Source organism: Hyaena hyaena, unplaced genomic scaffold (genome assembly GCF_003009895.1).
Source record: "Hyaena hyaena isolate Hyena2069 unplaced genomic scaffold, ASM300989v1 scaffold_178, whole genome shotgun sequence".
In the NCBI taxonomy this organism is placed as follows: domain Eukaryota; kingdom Metazoa; phylum Chordata; class Mammalia; order Carnivora; family Hyaenidae; genus Hyaena; species Hyaena hyaena.
The window spans coordinates 2,807,317-2,825,097 of record NW_024080807.1 but is presented as its reverse complement, the minus strand read 5'-3'; the positions used below and the strand labels follow the sequence as shown (position 1 = coordinate 2,825,097).

General features: G+C 36.5%; 1 protein-coding gene across 1 annotated transcript in view; it reads left to right on the top strand.

Annotated features, from left to right (window-relative positions):
• LAMA2 (laminin subunit alpha 2) overlaps positions 1-17,545 on the top strand; it is a gene marked incomplete at its 5' end in the record, with an annotated part of 96,684 nt that extends 79,139 nt beyond the window's left edge. Inside the window, 4 exons of the mRNA XM_039240406.1 lie at positions 4,758-4,911; positions 7,272-7,402; positions 9,497-9,719; positions 17,195-17,545. Of these exons, the coding sequence (XP_039096337.1) occupies positions 4,758-4,911; positions 7,272-7,402; positions 9,497-9,719; positions 17,195-17,352 (666 nt within the window). The remainder of the gene's footprint in view (positions 1-4,757; positions 4,912-7,271; positions 7,403-9,496; positions 9,720-17,194) is intronic.
• Between the last annotated feature and the right edge of the window lie 236 nt (positions 17,546-17,781).

Genomic DNA, 17,781 nt, shown 5'->3' with positions numbered 1-17,781 from the left:
TTCTTCCTTACCAATATGGACACCTTTTATTTCTTGCCTGATTGCTGTGGCTAGGATTTTCAGTACTATGTTGAATAAAAGTATCAAGAATAGACTTCCTTGTCTTGTTCTGGATCTTAGAAGAAATCTCTCAGTTTTTCACCATCCTGTATAATGTTAGCTGTATAATATTGCCTTTATTATGTTGAGGTATGTTCCCCTACACCCACCTTGTTGAATATTTTTACCAACAGATGTTGAACTTTATCATAATGTTTTTTCTGCTTCTGTTGAGATGATTCTATGATTTTTATTCTCCATTGTGTTACATGTGGTGTAACATTGATTTTTGAATATCAAACTATTCTTTCATCACCAGAATAAGTCCTACTTGATATATTTTTAATATATCGTGGAATGAGGTTTGTTAATATTTCGTTGAAGACTTTTGCATTTATAGTCATCAGATATTGGTCTGTAGTTTTCTTATTTTGTGCTATCTTTGTCCAGTTTAGGTATCATGATAATGCTGGCCTCATAGAATGTGTTTGAAAGCTTAACTTCCTCTTCTACTTTTTAAACTAGTTTGAGAAGAATAAGCATTAACTCTTCTTTAAATGTTTGGTAGAATTCACCTGTGAAGCCACCTGATCTAAGACTTTTGTTTGTTGGTAGTTTTTTGGTTGCCCATTCAATTTTGTTACTAGCAATCAATCTGTCCAGATTTTCTATTTCTTCTTGATTCAGTTTTGGAAGATTTAAGGCTTCTAGGAATGTATCCATTTCTCTAGATGTCCAGTTTGTTGGCATATAATTTTTCATAGTAGTCTCTCATAATCCTTTGTATTTCTGTAGTGTTGGTGGTGGTTATCTTCCACCTTTGACTTTATTTATTTGGATCCTCTTTTTTTCCCCCTGATGAATCTGGCAAAAGGTTTATCAGTTTTGTTTATCTTTCAAAGAACCAGTTCTTGGTTTCATTGATCTTTTCTATTGTTTTGTCTCTTTCATTTATTTCTTCTCTGGTCTTTATTATTTCCTTTCTTCTACTCACATTTAGTTTTGCTTGTTCTTTTCTAATTCTTTTATGTGTAAAGTTAGATTGCTTAAGATTTTTCTTGTTTCTTGAGGTATACTATATGTTAGTATAAATTTCCCTCTTAGAACTGATTTCACCATGTCTGTTTTCATTTTCATTAGTTCCCATGTACTTTTTTTATTTCCTCAATGACCCATTGGTTGTTTGCTCTTATGTTGTTTAGGATCCACATGTTTGCGTTTTTTTCCAGTTTTGTTGTTGTTGTTGCTGTGACCGATTTTTAGTTTCATACCATGTGGCCAGAAAAGATACATGGTATGATGACAGTCTTCTTCAATTTATTGAGTCATATTTTGTGACCTAACATGTAATCCATCCTGAAGAATATTCTATGTGTACTTAAAAAGAATGTGCATTCTTTTGTCTTGAAATTGAATGTTCTGTATATATCGGTTATGTCCATCTGGTCTAGTGTGTCATTCAAAGATACAATCTCCTTAATGATTTTCATCCTGGATGATGTATTTATTGATGTGACCAGGGTGTTAAAGTCTCCTCCTATTATGGTAATGGCTGTCAATTTCTCCTTTTATGTCTGTTAATATCTGCTTTATGTACTTTATGTGCACAGATATTTATAATTGTTATATCCTTCTGTTGGGTTGATCCCTTATCATTGTGTAATGTCTTTGTCTCCTGTTATACTCTTTTGTTTTAAAGTCTTTTCTGTCTGGTATAGGTGCTGCTACCCTGATGTTTTGTTTTGTTTTGTTTTGTTTTATCTGCCATTTTCATGGAATCTCTGTTACCATCCCTTCACTTTCAGTTTGTGTCTTTAGGTCTGAAGTGAATCTCTTTTTTTATAGGAGATAGATGGATCTTGTTGAGTTTTTTTATCCATTATATCATTTTATGTCTTTTGACTGGAGCATTTAGATCATTTATGTTTAATGAAATTATTGATAAGTATGTACTTTTTATCATTTTGTTAATTGCTTTCTGGTTGTTTTTATAGTTCCTCCCTGTTCCTTTATTCTTTTGCTCCCTTGTGATTTAATGACTCTGTAGTGTTATGTATGGGTTTCTTTCTCTTTATTTTTTGTACCTATTAAATGTTTGGGGTTTGTGGTTACCATGAGGCTCACATATAACATCCTAAGTATACAGCAGTCTATACTGATCATCATTTAAATTCAAACACATTCTGAAAAACATTTTTACTCCCCCTCCACATTTTATGTATATGTTGTTGTATTTTCATCTTTTTATTTTCTGACATCTAACTATGGCCATACCTATTTAAAGAAGTCCCTTTAACATTTCTTGGAAGGCCATTACACTGGTGATGATCTTCAACTTTTGTTGATCTGAGAAGCTCTTTATCTCTCCTTCATTTCTGAATGATAATCTTGCTGGGTAGAGTATTATTGCTTGTGAGTTTTATTTTTCTTTGAACACTTTGAATAAATGAGGCTACTCTCTTCTAACCTGTAAGTTTCCACTGAAAAAAATCAATGGATAGCCTGATGGGATTTCCCTCTTACATAACTGTTTATCTCTTGCTGCTTTTAAAATTCTCTATCTGTAATCACTGGCATTTTCATTATTATATGTCATTGTGTAGACTTCCATGGGCTCATCTGGTTTGAAACTATCTGTGCTTCTGGAAGTCTATTTCCTTTTCTAGGTTATGGAAGTTTTTTGCCACCCCTATAATGTAAGTATTTGTTTGCTTAATGTTGTCAAAAAGATCCTTTAACCTAGCCTCATTTTTAAAGAATTATTTTTTCTTAGGGTGCCTGGGTGACTCAGTTGGTTAATAGTCCAACTCTTGATTTCAGCTCAGGTCATGATCAGGATTTTTGAGATGAGCCCTATATCAGGCTCTCTGTTGACAACCTGGAGCCTATTTGGGATACTCTCCCTCATCCCTCATTCTCTGCCCCTCCCCTGCTTGCATGCTCACTCTCTTTCTTTCTCAAATAAACACTTTAAAATTTTTTTTTTCTTTTTGCTAGTCAGCTTGGGTGCTTTCCATTATCATCTTCCAGATTACTGATCTGTTTTTCTGCATCTGGTAATCTGTTCCCTCTCGTGCATTTTTTATTTCAGTTAGTATAGTCTTCAGATTTGATTCGTTCCTTTTTATATCTTCTATCTCTCTGTTGAAGTTTTCACTGAGTTCTTCCACTCTTCTCTCCAGTCCAGTGAATATTATTAAAATCATTTATTAAACTCTTTATTAGGCATATTGCTTATCTCTGTTTCATTTAGTTCTGAAGTTTTGCCTTTGGTTTGGAACCTATTTCTCTGTCTCTCCATTTTGCTTGACTTTGTGTTTGTTTCTGTGAATTAAGTGGAACAGCTACTTCTCCTAAACTTTAAGGAACAGTCTTGTGTATGGTCATCCCCTGTGCAGACTATGTTTGCTTGGTGACTTGCTGGCTGGGGGTTGGTCACAGGGCACTCTGTGCTGGAGTTTTCCTGGTAGGTTGCCTGGAACTGAACTTGGCATGTGCTGGGGTGGTCCTGAGGCTCTCCACCTAGAGAGTGCTCTGACAGGACACCTAGAGCTGAAGTGTGTGCAAGCCAGGGGTCCCTAGGGCTGTCCATGTGGAGGGCACCCTGGCAGGATAGCTGAAGTGGGTATAAGCTGGGGTATTTAGGGACTCTTCCACAGATGTCCTTCTGGGGTGGCTAGAGCTGAAGTGAGATATGGGCTGGGGAGTCGTGGGGTGCTCCCTGCAGGGGGTGCCCTGGTAACAGCTGAAATGGAGGCAGGTATGGCCTGGAGGTGCATGGGGCACTCAGTGCTGGGAGCCCCCTGTTGGGGCTGCTGGAGCCAAAACGGGCGTCAGGAGGTCCTGGAGTGCTCTGTGCCAGGATTGCCACGGAATGCCATCTGGAGCCGAGGTACCGTGGGTCTGGAGTGTTCCGGCAAGCATTGTTCCTGTGTTACCTTGGTAGGGAGCACCAAGCAGGAGTGTCCCAGTGTGCCCCACCCTGGGTTGCCTTGGTGGGTCAGCTGGGGCCTGGACCTTGACCTTGGAGTGGGAACATAAACCATGGCTCTCACCAGCCTATCTGACCCAGAGAGTTCCAGCAGCTTCCCCGCCATTTGGCAGGCTTCTGGGGCTGAACCTTTTATATATTGTGCCCCAGATCAGACAAATCTGCTCTCACTCCCTCAGTACTATCCCTTCCCATTGCGGTTCATTGGGTCTGGGGTTGCCGGTCCTTCGTTGCCATTTCTCTTGCCCTTCTCTCTATCTTTCATTGTGCAGAAGCTATTCAGTCAGCACTCAATTCTTCTAAAGGAGGAATTATTTTATAAATAGGTAGAGATATGGTGTGTCTGTGGTGGTAAGTTCAGGATTTTTCGACATCAGCATCTTGGACTGGAACCAGCATAAGGAACTAATGAAGTTATGATATTCGTAAGGGGCACATAGCTCTGCCAAACCAGTGGTCCCGTTAGTGTCACAGTGTACACTGTTTAGAATAACAGAACAATCTAGATACAGGCTAGATATAGCCTAATTGAGAAGCACAACAGAGGATTCTTGGCACTCATTATGTGAAGCCTGTGGTGACAGAATAGATTTAGGTAGATTGGGGGCTGCCTTAAGAAAACTGGTTGATGATGACAAGCACAGAGCATCCCCACAAATTACTGAATTCCATATAAAGGCAGAGTTCTGCTAAAACCTATTTGTTTTTGTCTAACTCGAATATGAAGGTGACCTACAGCATTGACGGCTGCATCAGGAATTTTCAGATGGTGGAGGCTCCTGTAGATCTTGACCAACCAACCTCCAGCTTCCAAGTTGGAACGTGTTTTGCTAATGCTCAGAAAGGAACGTATTTTGATGGAACAGGTTTTGCCAAAGCAGGTGAGGCACTTCCATTTTCTTCCTGTTAAATATTAAGTAGGTCCAAATATTAACTTCTTGCTTGTATGGAAAAACAAAAGTGCTGGATTTCCTAAATTAGTATACTTCACTTAAACCAGAAAGAAAAATGTATACTAGTAATAAAAAAAAAAAAGTCTCTTAAAGATTAATGTATCTTATACTGAAAAAAGTTAATAGAACAAACTCTCCAAATAGCCTTTTATTTTTTCTGTCTCCTTCCCTACAGATCAATAACAGCTAAATAAATGTAATTCTACAAGAAGGGCCATATGTTTATACATACAATTTATCTACTCTTCAGTTTTCCCTGTCTACCTTTCTTTCTTTCTCTCTTCAATGTGTTTTAACACTCCATATCATGATCTCCCACTTATACCCATGGCACACACATACTGGTACCCATTTCTCATTTATGTTGATGATGACTGGCACGTTTCCCTAACTTTAAGTATCTGTCCCTTTCTAATGAACATTTTTCCAGAGCATGCTGGATCACTGATAGTAAATGTACAATTTGGAAAGAAAAATATAAAATAACTTCTATAAAACAAAATAGACTTTAACATACTTTAAGATGGACTATTCAGTCCTAGAGTTACCATAGACACATGCATTTGTTTGTTAGGAAAAAACTTAATGAGCATGTAATATATAGAGGTTATCATGGGAAACAGAAGAAAATAAGATGTTTCTTTTTTCAAAAATATACCATTAACAGGTAAGATTCGGTGTGCTCAGAAATCAAAAAAGTCAAGTAAAAATGATTTAAAACTATAAAAGACATACAAGCAAGGTTCTGTGGAAATTTAGAAGAAAAATTAATTTTGGATGGGGAAGTCAGGAAAAGCTTTATGGGGGAATGGACATGTGAGCTAGGATTTAAAAGGTGAGATGAATACTCCCATACAAAGGTTTTCAGAGATGGAAGGGCAGAGCCCTCGAACAAAATATAATTGGGAAACTTCACCTATAGCAGAGGCAGAAAACAAATAAACACAGCATATGTTAAACATTAAAACATCAGTGGTTATGATGAGCTCTAAATTCCATGTGCAGAGAAAATCCAAAGCCTTCCCCAAGATTTTTTCAAACTCACAGATGGCTAGCATTCTCTTGGTCGAATTTGATGGCAAGCTTTAGCTTCTGCAGTTAATTTATTGACTTGCTATTCTGCCTGAGCTCTTTTTTCATTCTGGATCAAACTAGACCAGAAAATTAGCCACTTCCCCAAATTCCAACAACTCCTGCCATCCCCTCAACCAAGATTACAGTGTAATGTAATCTTGGATGGACTTGGATGATTAGAGAAGGTTTCATCATTGGAAAACATACAACTTCCATTAAACCTTTGACATCTTTGTCCTTAAAACCTTTTCAGCCACCTGATCACTGTGGCTTTTACTGGCCAATTCACTCCCTCTGTCTTCAGCTGAACTGTTTCATGTTGTTCCTTTCTTCTCCTCCCTTTTTGTCCCTGAAAGGACATTGTTTTATTTTGCAAAACAATTCAGCATCTTTTTCTCTTAGAATCTGCTCTAAATCCACAATTTGCACATCCAAACCCATCAAGGTTCTCAGTAGAACAATAAGTTTGTCACACAATAGATGCTACCCTTCATTGGAGACAACTGGGGTTACACATAGCATTTATTTCTTGCTTAATAAATAGAAGACATGCAGAAAATTGCCATAGTTCTTCTCTAATATGCCATGCAGTTGATGTTGTCTAGGTCTGCTCATATTGAATGGCTTTGTTTCTAAGAGGCATGTCTTAAATATTTCCTAAAAGATTAAATAAATCAATGAATCAAATATAGGAAATTATAGAATTACCTGGATGAATTGGAAAAAATCTAGTTATGTCCCAGAATCTTCTCCTTCAGAATGTGCTTGCAGTTCCTTTATTTAAAAAAATAAATGAAAACAGTAATGTTAGAGTGGCCTAGTAAAATCTTACTGAATAAACTTGACTGAATCCAACAGTAAGACTTCCAACATAACTATACATTGCTATGGGATTCTTTGAGTCAGTCTCAGTGTGTTTTATTTATTCAACAACTATGTATTCAACTACCCTGTGTGCCAGATACCTTGGTAGGCACAGTAATAAAATTGCCCTCACAGAATCTACATTCTAGGAGGGAAGACAACCAAGAAAATAAGCAATAACTTTAAAGTGTTATATGATACAGTGGTAGAAGTACAGGCCGTAGGAGAGTCTGGAACTTATTATAATTGACTAATATCTGAGTTGAAATCTAAACCATTGCACTGTACAAATTTAAATTAACAATACCTTAACTCTAATCCACAATTTTTTTTAAATCCTTGTTTTACAGTTGGTGGGTTCAAAGTGGGATTGGACCTTCTTGTAGAATTTGAATTCCGCACAACTAGAACCACTGGAGTTCTTCTGGGAATCAGCAGCCAGAAAATGGATGGAATGGGTATTGAAATGATTGATGAAAAGGTGAGTGTCAGCTATCCACATATTTCTGATTTCCTCATGATGTTGTTGTTCCTATGTAGAACATCTATTGTGAAGCCTTACCGTATTCTTTGTTGGAGAGAGCTAAATTGTATTTTCCTATCCTTCTAGATTATCTCTAATGTGTGTTTTCAACACTTATTCTGAAGACCAGTGTAAGCTTTAAATGTGCTAATTCTACAGTAAGCCAATTGTGTTGACACATAATGGGCCAAATAGTTTTAGGTCTCAAGCTCTTGTTGCTAAAAGCACACTGATATCCTCCTCTTTGTGAATACACTGCATGTAAAACTATAGATTCCAATGGGTAAAAAAGGAGGGGGCCTTGATTGTCTAAAATCAGTCTTTTCCTCTTATAACACAGTAGGTACATCTCAGAGGTCAAGGTGGCTAGCTGACACATCAGTTTCTATTTAAAAATCATCCAGATACCATTTCAAAAAATTATAGATTTATACTAAATTTATGTCAACATAATGTATTTTGTCAATTTGCTTATAATGGGTAAGCTCATTCTAAACACCTCTCTGGCCCCTGCCTGCCGATGAACAGCCACCTGCAGCCAGATGACTTGTGTATATACTTTGTACCGCAGGCAGCAGGTAAAAAGAGGCAGGCAAAGCAAGAAGTTGCCCAAGTTTTCTATCTGGCTCTTAACTAGAAAACATGCTTCACCCCTGTGGATATTTCCACTCACACACTGCTCCTGCCTCCCAAGAATGAAGACCACATAGTGACCTCAAATATGCTTTCTGTTGTCTCCATCCTTCCTGATGTCTTCAAACTATCCTCAAAGGCAATAAAGCAAAAAGATCCAGGAGCACAGAGGCAGGGAAGGGTGACAGATAAGCAACAATTCATGGCTTTGCCAGATTTTCAAACACATTCACTACATCTTTTGTTGGAGTTCGCTTCATTTCATCACCTGCTTTTAACCAGTGACTATCAAGTTCCATCACAATGTGTGTGTATTTCTCACCAAGTGCTGCTCTTACAAACTCCACCCTATATAGGAAAACCTTAATATTGACATCCCTGGTTAGTTTACAAACTTTTCACCTTTTGCAGTTTTTCATCTTTTAACAAAATCTTTTTCTTTTACCTTGTCAAACGTGTTGGAAGCCTGACTATTTTTAATGCTTCAGTATGTTTCTTTTCTTCATCAGCTTCAAAAGAATTTTGTCATCTCAAATTTCAGGGACTGTTCCATGTTACTGAAAACAGGTTTTTCTCATTTAGACATGAACTTCCAATCTAAGTTCTACATTGTTAAGAATTTAACTGGCCTTCTGGCTCAAAGACTCTGGCACCTGTGACATGAAGCTTGCCCAAAAAAGTAATTTATGTTATTCTCAATCCTGCATATAAAATAGGATCCCTGAAGGAAAAAAAAAAAAAGAATACATACAATTAAAACATCAAAAGCTTACATTTTAAAAACCCAAGAATCCTCTAAAATGAATTTGTAAATCAAACTAATGAATCACTCTAAACATCTTTTAGAAATTTTATAAGTTTCACTAACAGCTCTCATAGTCTATAAGGATCTATGGTAGAATTTGTCCCTGTGTATACAAGGTCTTTTTATTTTTTGGACTCAAATTGGACTCAAATTATATATCACATTTTCTGAAAGCAGAATTATTTTAATTTTTTTAATGTTTTATTTATTTCTGAGCAAGGGAGGGTAAGAGAGGGAGACACAGAATCTGAAACAGGCTCCAGGCTCTGAGCTGGCTGTCAGCACAGAGCCCAACGCGGGGCTCAAACTCACGAATGGTGAGCTCATGCCCTGAGCCAAAGTCAGACGCTTCACCGACTGAGCCACCCAGGTGACGCTGAAAGCAGAATTATTACTAGCTTCATGCATCTTGCCCCAAAGAACCTACTTTGTGATTTCTGGTCATTAAACTGTGTTTTAATTTCTGTTAAAATATTTTAAATGTCTCAGATATGTTCATTTCTAACTATTCTAGCCAATGCGTTTCCTAGAGAAATAACAATTTTTGCTACACAAACCATCACAAAACCTTTCTAATGAAAGCATCTGTGACTGTTCAATTTCCTATTTGCTAGCTTATGTTTCATGTGGACAATGGTGCCGGCCGATTCACTGCTGTCTATGATGCTGGGATCCCAGGGCATTTGTGTGATGGACAATGGCATAAAGTCACAGCCAACAAGATCAAACACCGCATTGAACTGACAGTAGATGGGAACCAGGTGGAAGCCCAGAGCCCAAACCAAGCATCTACATCAGCTGATACAAATGACCCTGTGTTTGTTGGAGGTTTCCCAGGTGAGCCTTATCTACTCTAGAAAGAATTTCTTTGTTAGTAGATTTAAAATATTTATATATTTCTATAAATATGTCCAAGAATGTGTGCTTAAGTATACTTCCTAGCTTTAGAATCTGTACCCATAAATAACGCATGAAATTTCCAGTGTGTAAAATGAGCATATTACTTATATAAACCACATGGGACTGACTTTATATGCTAGCCCCCAAAGTTTCATTCATGAGGAGATGGGGGCTAGAGGAAATGAATTTGGCTTATAAAAGATATGAGGCATTTAACAGTCAGAGTTGGTGTTCTTTCTGATTTTTTGAAAATCAGTATACCAGAGGAATCATAAAATGTTATGGAACTTATTTCCTCAAGTTCTGGAAATCATTGGGTTAAACACAGCTAATTTCCCCCTTAGGTTATTATAGAGTTTCTATTTATATTACAAAGAAACCTAAGCAATAAATCTGCATTCAAAACCTCTGTCCAGCACATTAAGTAGAGCACATAAACCACAGAGTTACCTAAAGTGCCCATAAACAAGAGTGCCCAACTTGATGAGAAATAACCCAACCACCTCTTTATAAATACTGTAATAACACAGACTCTTGGAATGGTCTTTCAGCATTTTGGCAAGAGAAACTGTCGTTCCCATGTAAAGTTCCTCTGCTTTATAAAACAAGCAAAAGATTGATTCAGCAGTGGTTAATGGAGGAAAAGATATAGGAGAAATGGGGACCAATTCAGAGCTCATTTTTCCAAAGCTGCTTCTGGGTTTGAAAAGGGACCATCTCTGTTTCAATCGGGATAACCCCCAAGACACTTTGAAGGAGATAATGTATTTCTCCACTTACACTTTATGAAAAGGGATCCTAGTTAGCACCAGCTAGGTCTGCTGAAAGAATGGAGCATCTCCTTAACAAAGAAAATATTTTGTGTGAGTTTTCATCCTACTTTACCTTTTGGGAAATAACTTTTACAATGTAAGAAAGTAATAAAGTCACCACTAAAAGCCCATGTCCCAATTCAGTAAAATATTTGATCAATTGATTTGTTTCATTAAATAAAATTCCATCATATATCATAGCTGTAAACTTGTTCATTCCAAACCAAATTTTTGCTATCTGAAGATTTACAATTCTACATCTCTCCAAATTTCATAATATATAACTATAGAAACTCTACAAGTTTATCTGTTAGCAAAGCTAAGCACAAAATCACTAACTTTTCTTAAAACAGGCTCTTAAGAAACTTTCAGCAAAGATGTCAGAGAGTACTCTAAACTCACTTCATTCAACAGATACAACTAGATAACACACATTATCAGTGTAAACAATCCAGAAATGAACTGAAGACTGGAAGAAAAAAACCCACAACTAAATGTAGAGAAGAGGTCACATGGAAAAGGGTAGAAAGGGTAGAGATGCAGTGAGGAGTTCAAGGACCACAGGCCCTTGGTAGAAGTGAGAGAGTCATGGGTATATATTGGGGAGAGACACAGACTTTCACAGTGGGGAGTCTGCATGGGGAAGTCAAATCCCTATAATGTCTGGCTTTGAAAACCAGAGAGGCCAAATTTTGTGAGTTCTTAAAACCAGCAAAACTCAAAGCCTAGAACCTTAAAAATCAGCAGACTTGGTTCTGGGAGATCCAAAAGGATGATAAGAAACTGAGTCCCCACCCTTCAAGAGACAGCACAAAAAAACAGCCCACAGAAATACAACAGAGAAGCAACAGTTTGAAAAACACCTGGGGCATAAGGTAGGGGAATTATTTACTGTCCCAGAAGGACAGAGATTGCTGGGAGACTCCTCCAGAAATCAAGCACCATTGCCTTTCCCTACCCCCCAGCACAGCCACCTGCAGGAACTAGTGCGGTCCCAACTGTTCCCAACTTACACCAAGCCCCACCCCCTCCAGCCCAGCCTGCTTCAGTGTTGGCTCTGCAGATCCCCTCCCTCAGAAAACCAGGTGCAAACCTTGCGAATACTGCATCTTCCTACCTCATGTTTTGCAGGACTTTTGTCCCAGTGGCAGTGCCCAGTCATCTCCCAGAGAGTGAATGCACACCTTGTTAACACTGTGCACCTTGTTCATGCACGGTTTGTGGATTGGCCTGGTCTCAGCAGCAGAGATATGTTCTCTCAGGGCAGATAACCAGCTCCACATTGTTAAAAGTGCATGCCTGCCCACTACTTTCAAGAGCAGTAGACTTAGCTGACTTTCCTAACACACAGAAACAGATATAGAGAGTTAGACAAAATGAAGAGACAGAGGAAAATGAAAGAACAAGACAAAATTATAGCAAGAGACCTAAGTGAAATGTAAATAAGTTCTCTACTAAGCATATTACTTGTAATGATCATAAAGATACTGGACTTGAAAAAAGAGTGTAGAACATCATGAGACCCTTAACAAAGAGATAAAAAAAAAAGATCAGAGGTGAAGAACACAATAATTGAAATTAAAAATACACTAGACAGAATAAATAGCAAATTAGAAGAAGCAGAACAAATCAGCAACTTGGAGCACAGAGTAATGAAACATAATCAACCTGAGCAGGTGAAAGGAAAAAATATGCAAAACAACAATAGACTTAGAGAACTCAGTAACTCTGTTAAGAGTAATGCATTCACATTATAGGTATCCCAGAAGGAGGAGAGAGAGAAAAGGGGTCAGAGCATTTACTTGAAGATATAATAACTGAAAACTTCGCAAACCTGGGAAAGGACACCAAAATTCAAATCCAGAAGGCACAAAAATCCCCCAACAAAATCAACACAAGGAGGTCCACACCGAAACACATGGTAGTAATTCAAATGACAGAAAGCACAAAGATAGCAAAAATCAGTATATCTGTAAAAATTCAGTCAATGGACTCACAAAATAAAAGGATGTAAAGTATGACACCATATACCTAAAATGTGTGCAGGGCAGGGAGAGGAGTAAAAAATTAGTTTAAACTTAAGCAACCATCAAGTTAACGTAAACTGCCATATGCAGATGATGTTATATACAAACCTAATGGTAACCACAAATCAAAAACCAGTAACAGATATGCAAAATATAAAGAGAAAGGAATCCAGTGTATCACTAAGGAAAACCAATTTATGATAAGAGAAGGGAGCAAGGGAAGAAAGGAACAGAGAAGATCTACAAAAGCAACCACAAGACAAATACTAAAATGAAAATAAATTTTTACCTATCAATAAATACTTTGAATATAAATGGACTAAATGCTGCAATCAAAAGACATAGGATACCAGAATGGATAAAAAAGCAAACCCCATCTATATTCTGCCTACAAGAGACTCATTTGAAACCTAAAGACACCTGCAGATTGAATGTGGAGGATGGAGAAATATTTTTCATGCAAATGGATATGAAAAGAAAGCCAGGGTCGCAATACTTGTATCAGGCAAAATAGACTTTGAAACAGAGAGTTTAACAAGAGGCAAAGAAGGACACTACATAACAATAAAGGGAAAAATCCAACAAAAAGATATAACAATGGTAAATATTTATTCACCCAATATGAAGCACCCAAGTAACAAAAATTTTAAAAGCTACTAACAGGTATAAAGAAACTAATTGATAATAGCACAGTAACACCCCTTTTTAACATCTTTTTTTTTTTAATCAATGGACAGATTATCAAAACAGAAAATCAATAAGGAAAGGGTACCTTGGACAACAGGGATTTAACAAATATATTCAGAACATTCCATCTTAAAACAGCAGAATACCATTTTTTAAGTGCATATGGAGCATTCTCCACAATATGTCACAAATTAGGCCACAAAACAAGTCTCAACAAATATAAAGAGATCACAGTCATACCATGCATCTTTTCTGACCTAAATGCAATAGAACTAGAAATCAACTACAAGAAAAAACTTGAAAAGAAACACAAATACATGGAAGTTAAATAACATGCTACTAAACAATGAATTGGTCAACCAAGAAATCATATAAATTTATCATATAATCATATAAATCATATAAAACCATATAAATCTAAAATAAACAACATAACTTTATACCTAAAAAAAGCTATAAAAAGAACAACAAACTCAAAGCCAACAGAAGAAATAATAAAAATTAGCACCAAAATAAATGAAATAGAGACAAACAGAAATAAACAACAAACCAAAAGAACAAATCAATAAAAGTAGTAGCTAGTTCTTTGAAAAGATCAACAAAATTGATAAACTTCTAGCTAGTCTCCAAAAACAAAGAGAGAGAGAGAACTCAAAGTCAGAAATTAAAGAGGAGAAATAACCCAAACCACAGAAATACCAAAAATTATAACATACTATGAGAAATTATATGCCAACAAATTAGATAACCTAGAAGAAATGAATAAATTCCTAGAAACATGTAACCAACCAAAAGTGAGTCAGGAAGAAATAGAAAATTTGAACAGACCAATTACCAGAAATGAAATTGAACCAGTAACCAAAAAACTTCCAACAAACAAAAGTCCAGGACCAGATGGCTCCACAAGTGAATTTGACAAAACATTTAAAGAGGAATCAATACATGTTCTTCTCAAACTTCAAAAAATAGAAGAGGAAGGAAAGATTCCAATTTCATTCTATGAGGCCAGCATTACCAAAAACAGAATAAGATTCTACAAAAGAGAGACAGGAAGAGAGAGAGAGAACTACAGGCCAATATATCTGATGAAAATAGATGCAAACATTCTCAACAAAATACTAGCAAACTGAATCCAAGAATACATTTTAAAAAATCATTCACCACAATCAAGTAGGAAAGGATAAAACCATATGATCATTTCATGCAGAAAAAGCATTTGACAAAAAATTCATTCATGATAAAAAGCCTCAACAAGTAGGTTTAGAGGGACATACCTCAACACAATAAAGGTCATGTATGAAAAACCCACAGTTAACATTGTGCTCAATGGTGAAAAACTGAGAGCTTTTCTACAAAGGTCAAAAATAAGACTAGATTGTTACTCTCACTACTTTTCTTCAATCTAGTACTGGAAGTCCTAGCCATAGCAATTAGACTTAAAAAGAAAAAAAAAAGAGGAATAAAATCCATCCATATTGGTAAGGAAAAAGTAAAATTTTCACTATTTGATGACATGATAAGTATATAGAGAAAACCATAAACTCCACCAAAAAGGAAAAAACCTACTAGAATTGATAAAGGAATTCAGTAAGGTTGCAATATAAAATCAATGTACAGATGTCTGTTGCATTTCTATACACAATTAATGAAACAGCAAAAAGAGAAAACCCCATGTACAAGCACCAAAGAATAAATATACCTAGGAATAAACTTAACCAAGGAAGAGAAAAACCTATACTCTGAAAACTATAAAATCATTGATGAAAGAAATTGAAGATGACACAAACAGATATTCCATACTCATGGAATGGAAGAACAAATACTGTTAAAATGTCCATACTACCCAAAGCAATCATCAGATTAAAACAATCCCTATCAAAATACTAATTGCAGGGGTGCCTGGGTGGCTCAGTTGGTTAAGCTCCAGCTTTGGCTCAGGCCAGGATCTCATGGTTCATGAGACTGAGCCTGCAACAGGCTCTGTGCTGACAGCTCAGAGCCTGGATGGAACCTACTTCAGATTCTGTATCTCCCTCTTTCTCTGCCCCTCCCCTACTTGCGCGCTCGCGCGCTCTCTCTTTCTCTCTCTCTCTCTAAAATAAACATTAAAAAAATTTTTTTAAAAACTGTGTTTTCCACAAACCTATAACAAACAATCCTAATTTCAAAAAAAAAAAGATACTGTTTGTTAGTAATCTCCATACCAAATGTGGGGTTCAAACTCACAACCCTGAGATCAAGACTTGCACACTCCACCAGCCACCCCAACAATCCTAAAATTTGTGTGAAACCATAAAAGACTACAAATAGCCAGAGCAATATTTAAAAAGAAACACAAAGCTGAAGGTATCACAATTTCAGATTTTAAGTAGTATTACAAACCTGTAATAATCAAACCAGTATGCTACTGGCACAAAAATAGACACATAGATCAATAGAATACAAAGCCTAGAAATAAACCCACAATTAATATTTGACAAAAGAGGCAAGAATATGCAGTAGGAAAAAGTCTCTTCAACAAATGGTGTTGAGAATACTGGGCAGTTACATGCAAGAGAGTCAAACTGGATTACTTTCTTAAATCACACACACACACACACACACACACACACACACACACAAACACACACTCAAAATGGATTAAGCACTTAAATGTAAGACCTGAAACTATAAAATCCTAGAAGAGAGCACAAGCAGTGATTTCTTTGACATGGGCCATGACAACGGCTTTCTAGATTTGTCTCCTGAGGCATGGGAAACAACAGCAAAAATAAACTATTAGGATTACATCAAAATAAAAAGTTTCTGCACAGCCAAGGAAACAACCAACAAATTAAAAGATAGTCTACTAAATGGGAGAAGATATTTGCAAATGATATATCTGATAAAAAGTACCTAAAATATATAAAGAACCAATACAACTCAGTACCCCAAAACCAGATAATCCGATAAAAAATGGGAAGAAGACATGAACAGACATTTCTCTAAAGAAGACATACAGATGGCCAACAGACACATGAAGAGATTGCTCAACATCACTCATCACCAGGGTAATGCAAATCAAAACCACAATGATATATCACCTCTCACTATCAGAATGGCTACAATTAAAAAAACAAGAAACAAGAGTTGGATAGGGTGTGGAGTAAAACGAACCTTGGTGGGAAGGCAAACTGGTGCGGTCACTGTGAAACAGTATGAAGGTTCTTCAAAAAAATTAAAAATGGAACTACCCTAGGATCTAGAAATACTCAAATACAAAAATACTAATTTGAAGGGATCTATGCACCTCTATGTTTATTACAGCATTATTTACAATAGCCAAACTCTGGAAGCAGATAAATGTCTGTCAATAGATGAACAGATAGAGAAGATGTGGATACACACACACACACACACACACACACACACACACACACACACCGTGGAATATTATTCAGCCATAAAAAAGAATAAAATCCTGTCATTTGCAACATAGATAGATCAAAGGGTATAATGCTAAGCAAAATGAGCCAGAGAAAGACAAATAATATAATGATTTCACTTATATGTGGAATTTAAGAAACAAAACAAATGAACAAAGAGGGAAAAAGAGAGACAAACCAAAAAATAAAACCCCAAAACCAAAAATGCCGATTCTTAACTATAGAGAGCAGATGGTTACCAGAGAGGAGGTGGGTGAGAGGATGGATGAAATAGGTAAACAGGATTGAGAGTACACTTATCTTGATGAGCAGAGTTATATGTGGAATTCTTGTATCACTATATTTTACACCTGAAAATAATATAATACAGTATGTTAACTACAATGGAATTAAAATTTAAAGAATACCTTTAACATAGAAGTTGCATTTCAAAACTGAGTCATTTTTGCTTTCTTTTGCAGATGGCCTCAATCAGTTTGGTCTGACAACCAATGTTAGATTTCGGGGTTGCATCCGTTCTCTGAGGCTCACGAAAGGCACAGGCAAGCCACTGGAGGTCAATTTTGCCAAAGCCCTGGAACTATGGGGCGTTCAACCTGTATCGTGCCCAGCCAACTAATAAGTTTAACTCCAAGAAAGGTCCTACAAAATAAGTATAGCAATTAAACAAATATATCTTACCTATATATGTTATTAAAACTAATTTGTGCATGTATATTGAATTCTTTCTATACTCAGATGGTGCTAATTCAGATACCAGACTGAATTTAAATTCAAGTCCATGAATATTAAACCAATTATTTCATTCTAAATAAGTGCTTGTTTTGTGTGATTTTAAAGATGAAAGGCAACTGACCATAAATTATTGAATTTGTAACACGCCTTGAAGTCATCTCAAGAAAAGTTCAGGTGTAATTGGCAAAAGCAACTTTTTGTTTGTTTTTACTAACTCCTGTTAATACTTTTTTCATCCTTTTCCATGTACATCAGCTTTGGCTTTCCATTCAGGCCACCGAAAACAATAGATTTTGCATGTTTGGGAGGAAGT